This window comes from Leucoraja erinacea, chromosome 30, assembly GCF_028641065.1.
Source record: "Leucoraja erinacea ecotype New England chromosome 30, Leri_hhj_1, whole genome shotgun sequence".
In the NCBI taxonomy this organism is placed as follows: Eukaryota; Metazoa; Chordata; class Chondrichthyes; order Rajiformes; family Rajidae; genus Leucoraja; species Leucoraja erinaceus.
In genome coordinates, this window is record NC_073406.1 from 15,383,241 (window position 1) to 15,396,531 (window position 13,291).

At 42.2% G+C, this 13,291-nt stretch overlaps 1 protein-coding gene across 6 annotated transcripts in view; it reads left to right on the forward strand.

The window, feature by feature from the left end:
• Nucleotides 1–13,291, forward strand: part of mib2 (MIB E3 ubiquitin protein ligase 2) — a 123,476-nt gene that overhangs the window by 64,555 nt on the left and 45,630 nt on the right. For all 6 annotated transcript variants that reach the window (XM_055659523.1, XM_055659519.1, XM_055659518.1 and 3 more), the window contains 2 exons: nucleotides 9,931–10,037; nucleotides 12,105–12,299. In XM_055659523.1, coding sequence (XP_055515498.1) covers nucleotides 9,931–10,037; nucleotides 12,105–12,299 — 302 coding nt within the window. The remainder of the gene's footprint in view (nucleotides 1–9,930; nucleotides 10,038–12,104; nucleotides 12,300–13,291) is intronic.

The window sequence follows — 13,291 nt, forward strand, 5'->3', positions numbered from 1 at the left end:
GGCTGTCTAGGAGTGTCGGGGCCTGATTCCCGAAGGATAACATTGAACAAATATTTTAGTCGGACTCCAACTATCTTCATGGTCCTCTTTTTCTGGTTTTGTCAAATGCCACACCAAAATACAAAATATTTCTATCCCTTTCCAACAGCTATCTCAAAGTGAATCTGTGTCCCGCAACGTTGCCCCAGCTCCTAGTATAATTTCACGCCCCAGTACAAGATGTGTGAAAAGCTGAAGTGCTGAACCCTCCTCGGGTACTGTCATTGTGAGATATCCCCACCACTCCCACAGGCAGAGACTTCCACCATCATTTTATCAGAAGGTCTCCTGTCCATTTGTTATCCAACTCTTAGCTACACAGCATATTGTTCTTTCTACTTCAGTGTCGGGATAATAACTCAATGCCCTCACAAATATCCCATATACGGGGAAATGATGTAATGCTCTCTCAGTACTATTGTGCCATATGGCATTTTCAATTTAATTTACTATAATATTAATATGTTTTGAAATTCTAACAATACCTTCAGAAATGTATTGAATCTTTCCTGCTTTCTGTAATTTTAAAATAGATGTTTTTATTCAAGGCTTGTGGTTGGAACTGCCAAGACCAGAACTTGTAGTCTATTGCTAAAGACTGTTGAAAATGTGGCAAACATATTTCCGCATCTCTGGTGGGGAGTTGCAGGATTTTGACCCTGGTGATGATAAAGGGCTGGCGATTGATTTCAAACTGGGAACGGTGTGTGACCTACAGGGGAATCTGCAGATGGTGGCACCTCACCTCGTTCAAAGTACTCCGTATTCGATAAAATACTGATGATGTGTAGTCACTGTAACAACAGCCAATATGCATGGATCAGGCTCCGACAAAGAGCAGTGGGATATTTATCTGATGACTTACTTTTTCTACCACATTGGCTGAAAAATTGACATTGGTCAAGACTTTAGAAAGCCACTTCATTAAATGGCGTTGCTAAAGTTTGCCAGCGGACTTTAGCTGAGTTCAGCGAGCAGACAAGAAATTGGCAGCTACAGTATTATGTGGGGACTGTGCGGTTATCCACTCTGTTGAAAAAGCAAATGCTTATTTAATTCCAGTATATAAAATTATGTGAGGCAGAGAGAAGATGGACAGTCGGTGCCTTTTATCCCAGCCTGAAAAGGTCAGGAATCATTGAGTGAGAGGGGCAAAATTTAAAGGGGATGTGCGAGCAAGTTTTTATACAAAACGTAGTGGGTACATTGAAACACGTTACCAGGAGTGGTGGTGGAGGCATATACGATAGTGTCGTTTCATGTTCATAAGTAATAGGAGCAGAATAAGGCCATTCGGCCCATCAAATCTACTCCATTCAATCATGGCCAATCTACCTCTCCCTCCTAACCCCATTCTCATGCTTTCCCCACCATAACCCCTGACTAATCAAATTTCTGAGGCTTTTAGATAGAAGCTTGGACATGCGGGAAATGTAGTGATATGATCACGTACAAGCAAAGGAGATTAATTTAACAGCATCATATTCAATATGGACATTATGGGCTGAAGACCCTGTTTCCTTGTTGTACTGTTTTATGAATTCTATCTCCAAATGACCTTACTAATACAATGCCATAGATGGGTCTGGGGATTCTGATACATGGCACTCTTAGGATTGACTGAAGATAAGAGTAATGAAGAAGAATAATGGGGTGTCAATGGCCCTGGTGAGACCACTGTCAATGTAAAAAGTGATTATCCTCCTTCAATGTGCTTCCAGCATTTCTGCTTCACAATGCAGCACAGGAGCGTGAGTCGTGATCAGACCCTGATAATGTCTTGCTGTCAATTCTTCATGGGAGCTGATTGTCTTTGATCACTGTCAGGATTATTGGGGATTGAACAACATTGAGAACAAGCAGCACTTGTCTCCTCTGGAAGAGACCTTCCGCACTTACTCAGATTTTTCCGTCAATTTGTCTCCATTTCTCCAGTGCAACTCAACTCTCTCTGCCTCCTGACGGCACAGAATCGCTCAGTGCACATTTGGCACTGAACTTTGCACAGGACATTTGGATATCCGGTGATTACCACCATCTGTTTGTGAGCTTCAGGGAGCTGCAATTCGAGGAAACAATTGGCAGCATTCCAGGGTAAACGGCTTTGCAAATATCAGCTGATAAACTTGGAGTGGCTTCACTGATTCAGCGTGCTGCCCGGCAGCTGTCTGCCTGAGATCTGACACCGTGCTGAAAACATTCAATTCAAATTTGCATTTAAACAAAGCATTTAAACCTTTTGTTGTTGAACGCTTTGCGTTTGAGTTCGGTTTCGTTTATTATCACGTGTACCGAGGTACAATGAAAAACTTTTGTCAGCGGAAAGACAATACATGATTACAGGGTGGTGAATCTGTGGAATTCATTGCCACAAATGGCAGTGGAGATCGAGTCAATGGATATTTTAAGGCCGCAATAAATAGATTCTTGATTAGTACAAATGCCAGTGGTTGTGGGGAGAAGGCAGGAGAATGGGGTTGAGAGGGAACGATAGATCAATCGTGATTCAATGGTGAGTTGACTTGATGGGCTGAATGGCCTAATTCTGCTCCAATTACATAAACAATCGAGCCGTCAACAGTGTACAGATACATGATAAAAGGAATAACGTGAAAGTAAGAACTGTTGCAGTATGAGTCGAGATTTAAAAGAGTGGAGCGATTGTAATGTATGATTGCAGATCTTCTTCTATGATTAGCAAGTAAAGAGTCGCTTGGGTTGGGTGCCATCTTGGATCTAATCTTGGATATATCTCAAAAAGAAATACATTCTCAAGAAAAAAGTAAGATTTTCCAAGGTTGAAATCAGTATTATTGATATATATATATTATTGATATATAAAGGCATATGAGTTGGAGTAGCTCTCATACCCTTGGAACCTATCCACCATGTATTGAAATCATTCTTCTTCGACTCAATACTATTGTTCTCCACTCTCCCTACATCCCTTCATTGCTCTCATGCTCAAAAATCCACTCATCTGTGCTTCAAATCAACTCAATAACTGAACTACTGGCATAGAGAATTCAAAAGATTGGCCTCCCCCTGAGTAAAGAAATTCCTCCTGCAGAGCCTACCCCTTACTATGAAATTGTGACGGCTGATTTTAAGCTCCTTACCAGATGCTTCCTCACCACCCTGCATCTAGTCTGCCAGGCATGCGGGAACTGTACACATTTCAATGGGATCTCTCGTTCTTCCAAACTCAAGAGGTGAGAATCGCCTCTCCTGCCTGGCAAACCACCGACCCAGTTTAATGAGCCTTCAATCCATTCCATCCACATCAAGCATGGAGACCAAATACCCCAGGCACATTTCACCAAGACCATTTACAATTTCAGCAAGATTTCCTTTTTCCTGCATTCCAATCCTTTTGTATACCATTTGTTTTTCTAATCATTTATTGCACCTGGATATTTATTTCTGTATCTTAATTCTAAGCAGCCTGTTAGGCTACAGATGTATGCTTCTCGGTTTACTCTCTCCTTTTCTTCGGTAATGGAATTACATTTGCCAAGCTCCAATCCACAGGAACAACTTGGAATCAAGAGAATTTTGAAGTCTAGAGCACATCCCCCATTACTACAGTCACCTCCTTAAGTCATTGTTGGCTTTCAAACTTGCCAACCTCTCTGTTTAATCATCTCTTGGGGCTCTTGGCATTTTCATCTGTGTTTAAGAGGGAACTGCAGATGCTGTAGAATCGAAGGTTACACAAAAAAGCTGGAGAAACTCAGCGGGTGCAGCAGCATCTATGGAGCGAAAGAAATAGGCAACGTTTCGGGCCGAAACCCTTCTTCAGACTGAAGAAGGGTTTCGGCCCGAAACGTTGCCTATTTCCTTCGCTCCATAGATGCTGCTGCACCCGCTGAGTTTCTCCAGCTTTTTTGTGTAACCTGGCATTTTCATCTGTTGTATAAAGAACAGCAACATAACTTTCTTCTTTATGTTGATCTGTTGTATCTAGGTATTTCTTATTGGTCTCAAATGTCATTCATGTGTACTCTTCCTCATGCTTGAATCCTTATTGACAATGAATGACTCTGCCACCTTTAATCTATTCTAAACAATAGATTGCCCTATTATAGTCACCCACACTTGGCAAACCTCTGAGGTCAACAGCCAAAGCTCATTGTGTTTGCAAATGACTATATTTGGTCTCCGAGGCAAATTTCTGAAAGTTTCTACGGTGACGTATTTGATCATTTATAGTTTAGTTCAGAGATACAGCACGGAAACGGGCCCTTCAGGGTGGTGCGAATAGAAAGATATCAGAGTGCAGAATATAATATAGACCATTATAGTGTTATGGTTGCTGAGAAAGTCCAGTTAAAAAAATTGTAAAGGCCGCAATGAGGTAGGTTAGGAGATTCAGACTACACCCTAGCTTATAGGAGAACCATTCAGTAGACTTTGGACTTTAGAGATACAGTGCAAAAACAGGCACTTCGGCCCACCGATTACACACCAACCAGCTATCATTCCATACACTAATACGGTCCTGCACACTTGGGACAATTTTACAAATTTAACCAATGCCCAGTAACCTACAAACCTGTTCGTCTTTGGAGTGTGGGAGGAACTAATGCATCCAGAGAATATCCACGTGGTTACATGGAGAACATATAAACTCCGTAAAGACAGCACCCGTGGACGGGATTAAACCCAAGTCTCTGGCACTGTAAGGTAGTAACTCTACCACTGCGCAATTCTGCTGCCTTGGTCTGATTAACAAAGGGGAAGTAGCTGTTCCTCAGTCTGGTGGTACGTGCTTTCAAGCTTTTGTATCTTCTGCTGATGGGAGAACGTAAATGACGGGTTAAAATGGTCCTTGATTATGTTAGATGCTTTCCCGAAGCAACGTGAAGTGTAGATGGGTTTAATAGGCGGATAGTCGGAACAAAGGTCAGAGACAAGAACAGAAGGTGTGATGAAGGTTTGAAGAGTTTGCAGATTGTGAAGCCAGAGTGAGGAAAGTAGTTGGGAGAGGTTGTTGAAAGGGCAGAAGTAGGTAGGCCTCCTGAGTTACTCCAACACTTTGTGTCCTTTTGTGTATTGGCATCACTACAGTGTTCAGAAAATATTAATAACATTTTTTTTTAAAAGGTGAATCAGACACCATTGGCCTAATATGTATGGCTAACAATACTAGTATGTGAAATAATATGAACATTTCTAATACATTGGCAGAAGGAGGATTTAAAAAAAACAGGTGCTTCATAAATAGCTGCCATATTGATGTGAAAGCAGAAATTAATCTGATAAGCTACTGCAATATACTTCATAGATGATGAATAGTGATAATTTAAACGAGTAGTCTATTTAGAAATCTGCAATGTTTCGATAAAGTTCAAAATAATTCAATGATTATTGATGAATTGAAAAATTCAGGGTGAAACGAGGGGCCAGTATAAATCAGGGTATGTGTGGAAGTTGTGGGCATATTAGGAGAAAGATGTCGACTGACCCATGGCAGAGACCTGTGCAAGTCTTGTTCATGACCATGTCAGAAGCTTGCTATCGCAGTCAGTACATCAGCAGAGAGAAAAAGGGAGACAGATAGGTTGAATTTAATACTGACAAACATATAGCATGACAAATTGAAAAATCTGTCCATATCAGTGTGCACAAGTGGAATTGTACAAGGAGGCTTCAAAACAAATTGGGGTTAATCGTTGCTGTCAGTGTCTATAAACACAGCAAATTGCAACATGAAGCAAATAGGACTCTGATATACAGACTGAACTTTAGAATATCGGTCCACAGCTGAAGCTGTACAATCTTATCGGTCAGTTCGGGTACTATTTGCAGGTACTATCATAAGAGACAAATACATGGATAGGATAGGTTTAGAGGGTTATATGGGCCAAGTGTGGGCAGGTGGGTGTGGTGTAGAAGGGGCATGGATGTTGGGCTGAAGAGCCTGTTTCCATGCTGTATGACTCCATGACTCGATGAGAAGGTTTCAAGAGGACTAGATTCCATTCGGTTTACTCATTTCAGAAAAGGAGTTAATAGTCTGGGATCATGGCAAAGATTTGCAGCAGGAATAAGCCTGTGGATAAATTATCTAAGTTAAAGAACCTCACATTTCACACTTAATAAAATTAAAAGGCAAGGTGACCTCATGTTAAATGATACAAAGAAGTCAAACGCAGAACATTGTCTCACAAGAAGGAAAAGCTAGTCAGAGCAGACACCGTATCTTTCAACATTAAAAATAAATGGAGAACAGCTGGTAGAAACAACATTATATAGAAAGTAATAGTCTACAGAAAAAGCTGTAGAGAGAGCCATTAGAAACTCTAGACTGGATGAGTTGGAATGATATTGTATAGATAATTTAACAAATTTTCAAGGGATTACTGTAAACTGGGTCAATATGAGGCAAAACAGATGCCAGTGTTAGATTGAAATGCAGCACTGTCTTTCCCTCATTTGGCCATGGGAACACACTGCTTTGTACATCCTACACAGACATAATTCGTAGCTTCAACGCTTGTAGAAACTGCAGATGCTGGAAACTCGAGCAAAAAAAACTTTTGGCTGGAGGAATTCAGCGGGTCAGGCAGCATCTGTAGAGGGACATGGACAGATAATGTTTTGGGTTGAGTCCCTTCTTCAGAATGATGTCCCGTCCCGAATCCCTGTTTGTCCTTTCCCTCCACCGATGTTGCCTGAATCAGTGACTTCCTCAAGCACTGTGTTTATTTGCTATTTTGCTTTATGTTTATCTGTGGATATGTGTGGCTTAGTTAAGCATTCACTATTGAGAATGACTACTTTACATATAAATATCAGAGGAGAAACAAGAGACAGCTGCAATCTTGAGTAAAAAAACAGCTGGGGGAACTCAGCGGGTCAGGCAGCATCTCTGGAGGGACGTCAGTCTGAAAAAGGAACCCAACCCAAATCTGTTAATTTCCCTCCACAGATGTCACCCAACCCGCTGAGCTCTTCTAACACTTTGTTTTTTGCTTCCATATGAATATCCTTTATTACTTCTCCGTAATGTAAGCAGTTAATTGCAGTTGGCCTCTGATACCCAGCCTTGGGTCATGGCAGGGGGGTGGGGGGACTTCGGTGACAGCTGAGGCAGGTGGGGGGGGGGTCTGGTAGATTGCCCCAAAACTGACTGCAGGCAATTTCCATCTCCCCCCCCCCCCCCTCCTCCATCCTCGCCAATACTAACCCTCTGCAATCATCATATCAGTAGCTCTTAATGTTGATTGTATGCACTTAAGCTGCAGCTTTACATCATTCTGTGAACATCTAACATTGCTATGTCGAAAGTTAAATAAATTGAAGCTTTCGGATTTACTCCTGCGATCAGAAGCTCGAGAATTATGACTTCATCCCCTGTCCTTCTGGCAGTCTGCTGCAGCACGCCCCACACGATTCCCATCACCCCCGCCTCCATGGTGTTCTCGCTTAGTTATGTCAGTGAATCGAATGGGAATTGTTTTGAATTTTCACATTGGTCTCAGTAACTCGTTCCCTGACCTGAGCCTTCAAGCAATAAGAAGTTAAAATATCAGCGTTTGTCTTCAGTCTGTCAGAAGCACAGAGGACACACATCTGAACTGAGAGGTGGGATGGCAACAGCAGAGCTGGCTTTGTTTGTAGTCCTTAATTGCCTTGTAGTATATAGGCGGTGTGGTACATGAGTGATCTAGTCCATAAGTAAATATTGACTCAAAGTATATTGACTTGCTTGTTTGTGTACATCACACACGCACTGCAATGGACAGAATGGAAAGGTGTGGTGTTTGAATTGGGAACCACAATCTGGTTCAATGCTCGACATTACCATCCCGAGTGTTCTGTTCAACTTTGATATAATTATTTGAATTTATGTTGCTAGCTGCAGTAATGGGACGTGAATGTGTCTGAGGAGGGTTGATGTAAAAGCAAAAACATTAACTTAAGATGCTGAAAATCTGGGGAAAAAAAGAGCAGGAAATGCTGAAAGTCCGGAACATGTCCGACAGATTGTACAGTGAGGAAACAGATTCATGCTTCCTTCCAATCGAACACTTTCTGTAATTATCTCTGGATTGATGCTCCAGGCCTCTGAAGTAATCCTATTACTTAATCGTGTTCCTTGGGCGAAGGGGATACAGCCCATGCCATAGCTAATACAGAACGTCCATATCTCTCTACATCCCTGTCTTTATCTCTCGTTTCCCTTTCCCCTGACTAGTCTGAAGAAGGGTCACGACCCGAAACGTCTGAGTTTCCCTAAACTTCCACTCAATCTATATCGTGCTCACTTTATCGCTTCAATGTTCCTAACACGTAAAATAAAACTAGTTTTTTTGGTTTGCTTATCTGTCGGGACACAGAGCTGATGCCGGAAAATGGGTTAGCGTGGACGGGAATCATGGCCGGCATCGACAAGGTGGGCCGAAGGGCCTGTTTCTGTGCTGTATGATTCCTGCCTTTGATGGGCAACGAGAAACCCCTCTATTCTCCACTACAATAAGTCTCTACCCCACTGCCAGCATAATTACTGTGACGGAGTGTGTAAAGAATCGGCTTCATCATGTTGTTGACTTTTGTCAGTAATTACTTTGATCGGGACCGGTTTTGAATGTAACCAGAGTGGGATCAATATAATATCCTGCCAGTGGGGTTGGGAGGGGGCACCTTGGAATACAGAACAGCAGATGGGAAAGTTGAGGCAAATGTAAATGATAAAACGAGCAAGTTCCAACTGACAGGGCAGGCAGGCAGGCAGGCAGGGAATGAGGAAGGTATGATAGTCTAAACTGTATTTATGTTATGCTGGAAGTCTAACAGGTAAGGCAGGTAAACTTGATGTGGATTAGCATGGGACTTGGATATTATAGCCAAAACAGAATTGTGGTAGAGAGAGGGGCAGGACTGGCAGCTTAATTTTCAAGGGTACAGATGCTGCAAGTGTGCTAGAGGTGAAGGTGACAGAGTTATGATTTTGTTTCACGAGAACATCAAGGTGGTGCCTGAGGAGGATATTCCTGGGGGATTACCCAGTGAGTTAATATGGGTGGAATTTAGAGATAACAAAGGGATGATCTCTTTGAATGGATTATGTGAAAGGCCCCCAACATTCAGAGGGAATTAGAGGAGCAAATATGTCGGGAGATCGCAGAGAGCTACAGCAGGCACGGTGGCACAGAGGTAGAGTTGCTGCCTTACAGCGGAGGCGTGGTTTTGATTCGGACTACAGGTGCAGTCTGTACAGTGTTTGTACGTGCTCCCCATGACCGCGTGGGATTCCAATTCACCACTCGTGTTAGAAGGCAGGAGAGGAAAATAGTGAGAAGCAGTAAAGCATGTTGACATTGACAACACAGTGAAGGCTTTTTACGTCTAATTTTTGATCACATGAAAGAAATAACACATCCAGAAATATTTACTAGCTAGTCAGTCCACTATTACAGACGAGCACCTGCAGGAAGAATGTTTTAAAGCAAATGTATTGTGTGTGATTTGTTTGTTATTTGTTCAATAGCAAAGTCTCAAACAGTTTGCCTTTTCAGCCCGTTTATTGTTATGTTGATGATTGAAAATTATGAACGGATCTACATTTTATATTGATTACTCGATGATATTGCTGTGCCGAAGGCTGTCTGAACTATTAAAAAAGATTGTAGAATAGACTTGTTCATAATGTAATTAGGCCTTTGAAAATTGTAGATGACTGCTCTTACTACCACACTTAATATTCAGGTGATAATTAAGCTTGCTACCAAATGAGAAATGTCTTCACTGCTGCTATTGCCACATTAATCAAACCTAAAGCTGTTTAACCTATGGAATATTAATGTATTTTGTAAATTGCACCACTTCATCAATTTTAAACTTAATAATTTTGGTTGCAATGTAATTTTTTTTTCTTCTTTTCAGTGTTGCTGTTGGTCCACGGCAGAACCTGCCCAGAATTGTACTCAAGGGAATCTTTCAGGGTGGTAAAGTTGTTCGAGGACCAGATTGGGACTGGGGCAATCAAGATGGTGAGTGAAAAAATATTGTCAGCTCTGTTGATTTATGAGCAATGGAAAATCCAGTGCTTGTTTTACAACAAACACGTACATTGACACTCATTGTCATATGTGCTTATATTAATCCTTTCAAAGATAAGTAATGGACTGGAAGGTTACACAAAAAAGCTGGAGAAACTCAGCGGGTGCAGCAGCATCTATGGAGCGAAGGAAATAGGCAACGTTTCGGGCCGAAACCCTTCTTCAGACTCCATAGATGCTCCATAGATGCTGCTGCACCTGCTGAGTTTCTCCAGCTTTTTTGTGTAACCTTCGATTCTCCAGCATCTGCAGTTCCTTCTTAAACACTAAGTAATGGACTGGGTTGTCTGATAGGTTCACAGCTGAACTTGCTGATGTGCTCCCCAACATCCCCCAGATTTTCCCTATTGGATCTTAATATTGGATTGCCAGGAAGTTCTGGATTTAACGGCAAAATAAGTTGTGTGGTGTTTATTGGTGGGGTTCATGCACGAGTGGCCTTGTTGGTTCAGTGGAACTACCTGAGCTACTTATTGAAATATTCATGTGGTTAAAATAAACACCATGGAACACAAACGTAGAAGATCTTTCTCAAATAGTTCTCCCTGCTATTTTAGTGCTAGTAATAGGAATTTTGGGTGCCGAAAGCACCAACCCTGTGTGTATTTCGTAGGCCACAAGTTTCTGAACTGCTATTTGGCCTTACACTATATAGCGCCTTTCACATCCCTTTCGGCACCTCCCACATTGTGAATGGAGAAATATATTGGGCAGGTTGTCTGGAAAGCAGGCAAGGATTCTCCCTTGTAAGACAGCACAACACACCCCTGAGTAACCCTGCAGTGCCAGCCAAAAGTTTTCTGCTCAAAACTCTGCAGTGAGACTTGAATTGACAAGTTCTTGTGGGGGTTGGTGTACCAGTCACTGACACTCTAAGCAGCAGCTGACACACAAAAGTGCAGTATTTTGCACTTGTATTATCTGAATCATAGCTTAGCCGTTGCATTCATTGGACAAAGACTCCATTCACGGGAAGTGCAGCAATTCCTAGATATCTAAACCTCATAGTTCTCAGCTGCTTCAACAACCAGTAGATCTCAGATTGTGGGCTAAAAATATAAGAAGAGAAGGTTAAATGTTCCCCAGAGGATGCGTAGAGTTATTTTTGCCCATGCTAAGTTAGCTATTGTGGAAGCCACCAACCAGAGCAAACTCACAGAAATCATATGGCCTACTTTTCATGAATGGAGATGAAAACAGGGAAGAATTGTACATGGTGGACAGCCAGTTTGAGATCATTACTGATGGCAGTCCTGCATGATGAGTCTAGGCTGCATTTGAAGACCTTTTATCTCAGTTGTATAGGGCTCTGGTGAGACCACATCTAGAGTATTGTGTACAGTTTTGGTCTCCTAATTTGAGGAAGGACATCCTTGTGATTGAGGCAGTGCAGTGTAGGCTCACGAGATTGATCCCTGGGATGGCGGGACTGCCATATGAGGAAAGATTGAAAAGACTAGGCTTGTATTCACTGGAGTTTAGAAGGATGAGGGGGGGATCTTATAGAAACATATAAAATTATAAAAGGACTGGACAAGCTAGATGCAGGAAAAATGTTCCCAATGTTGGGCGAGTCCAGAACCAAGGGGCACAGTCTTAGAATAAAGGGGAGGTAATTTAAGACTGAGGTGAGAAAAACCTTTTTCACCCAGAGAGTTGTGAATTTATTGAATTCCCTGCCACAGAGGGCAGTGGAGGCCAAGTCACTGGATGGATTCAAAAGAGAGTTAGATAGAGCTCTAGGGGCTAGTGGAGTCAAGAGATATGGGGAGAAGGCAGGCACGGGTTATTGATTGGGGATGATCAGCCATGATCACAATGAATGGCGGTGCTGGCTAGAACCTATTTTCTATGTTTCTATGCTTAACCGCTTAGATTGCTACCGCTATGAACTCGCAAAACTGGCCCTATTGGCCAGCAGCAGCAAATGGTTGATTGCAAACGGATGAAGAAACTTCCTTTTCAGGAAAATGTACAATGGTCCTTTTTGCTTTGTAGGCGGGGAAGGCAAAATTGGGAAGGTAATGGATATCCGTGGCTGGGACACTGAGTCAGGACGAAGTGTTTCAAGCGTCGCCTGGTCAAACGGGACAACCAACGTCTACCGAATGGGTCACAAAGGAAAGGTGGACTTAAAGTACGTCACAGATGCTGCTGGAGGTTACTACTACAAAGACCATTTGCCAAAGCTTGGTATGTCTGCATTGTTTCTCTATGGTTACCCCAGCAGGTATTGGCCTAGAATATGCTTTGAGCAGTGCGCATTCAAACCCTGCACAATAGGTCTGGTCCGCACCATAAAATGTTTGGATTTCTACAAACGACTAAGTCACACTTTGAAGCACCTAGCTGTTTATGATGTTTGGATTTCTATGATGCATATTTAAATGTTTGACATCAACGTTTATCTCTTTAAGTGTGGTCTATTGTGTTGTTTACAGCTCTCTCCGATGCTGCATCTAGTGAAAGTTTTAGTCTAATGCACAGAAACATGCCCTTCGGCCCACCAGGTCCGTGTCAACGTTTGACCATCAACACCAACCCCTTTTTCCCCACACAAGCTCCAAATCTTTCCATGCCTTACCTACTTGGGTAACTGTCTCAGGAAGCCAAATATTGCAGACACTGGACATTTGAAATAAAAGCAGGAAATGTCCGAAAAATCTGATTTTTTAAATTCTAAACGATCAGGGAGAGTTAGCCACCTAATTACGGACCTGTGAATCTTGTGTCAGTGGTGGGGCAGTTATTCTATAAAGGCCTGAGGGGCAGTATTATGTACACTTGGAGAGGCAGATATTAATCAAAGATATTCAGTATTGCTTGGCTATATGAGACCCAATCTGATTATTTTTTTCCTAAGAGGAAACAAAGCATATTGATGAGGGCAGTGTTATTGATGTAGAGTCATGGAGCTCAGAAACAGGCCCATGTTGTTGTATCTGCCACTACTTCATTTGGCAGCTCAGTGACAAGCAATCGTTCCAGTTGATGAACTTTGACCCGCTGAGGGTCTTTGTCAGCTACAGAATTTTGTTTCGGTAATATCATGAGATTGGAGTAAAAGGCATATAACAGGAAAGTGTGCTGAAGTGGGTAAGAGCAGACATAAAGGGCTGAATGGCCTCTTCTTGGTCCTATTCCATATATTTAATAAATGAGCTTGCATTGCTCATTGGCACCGC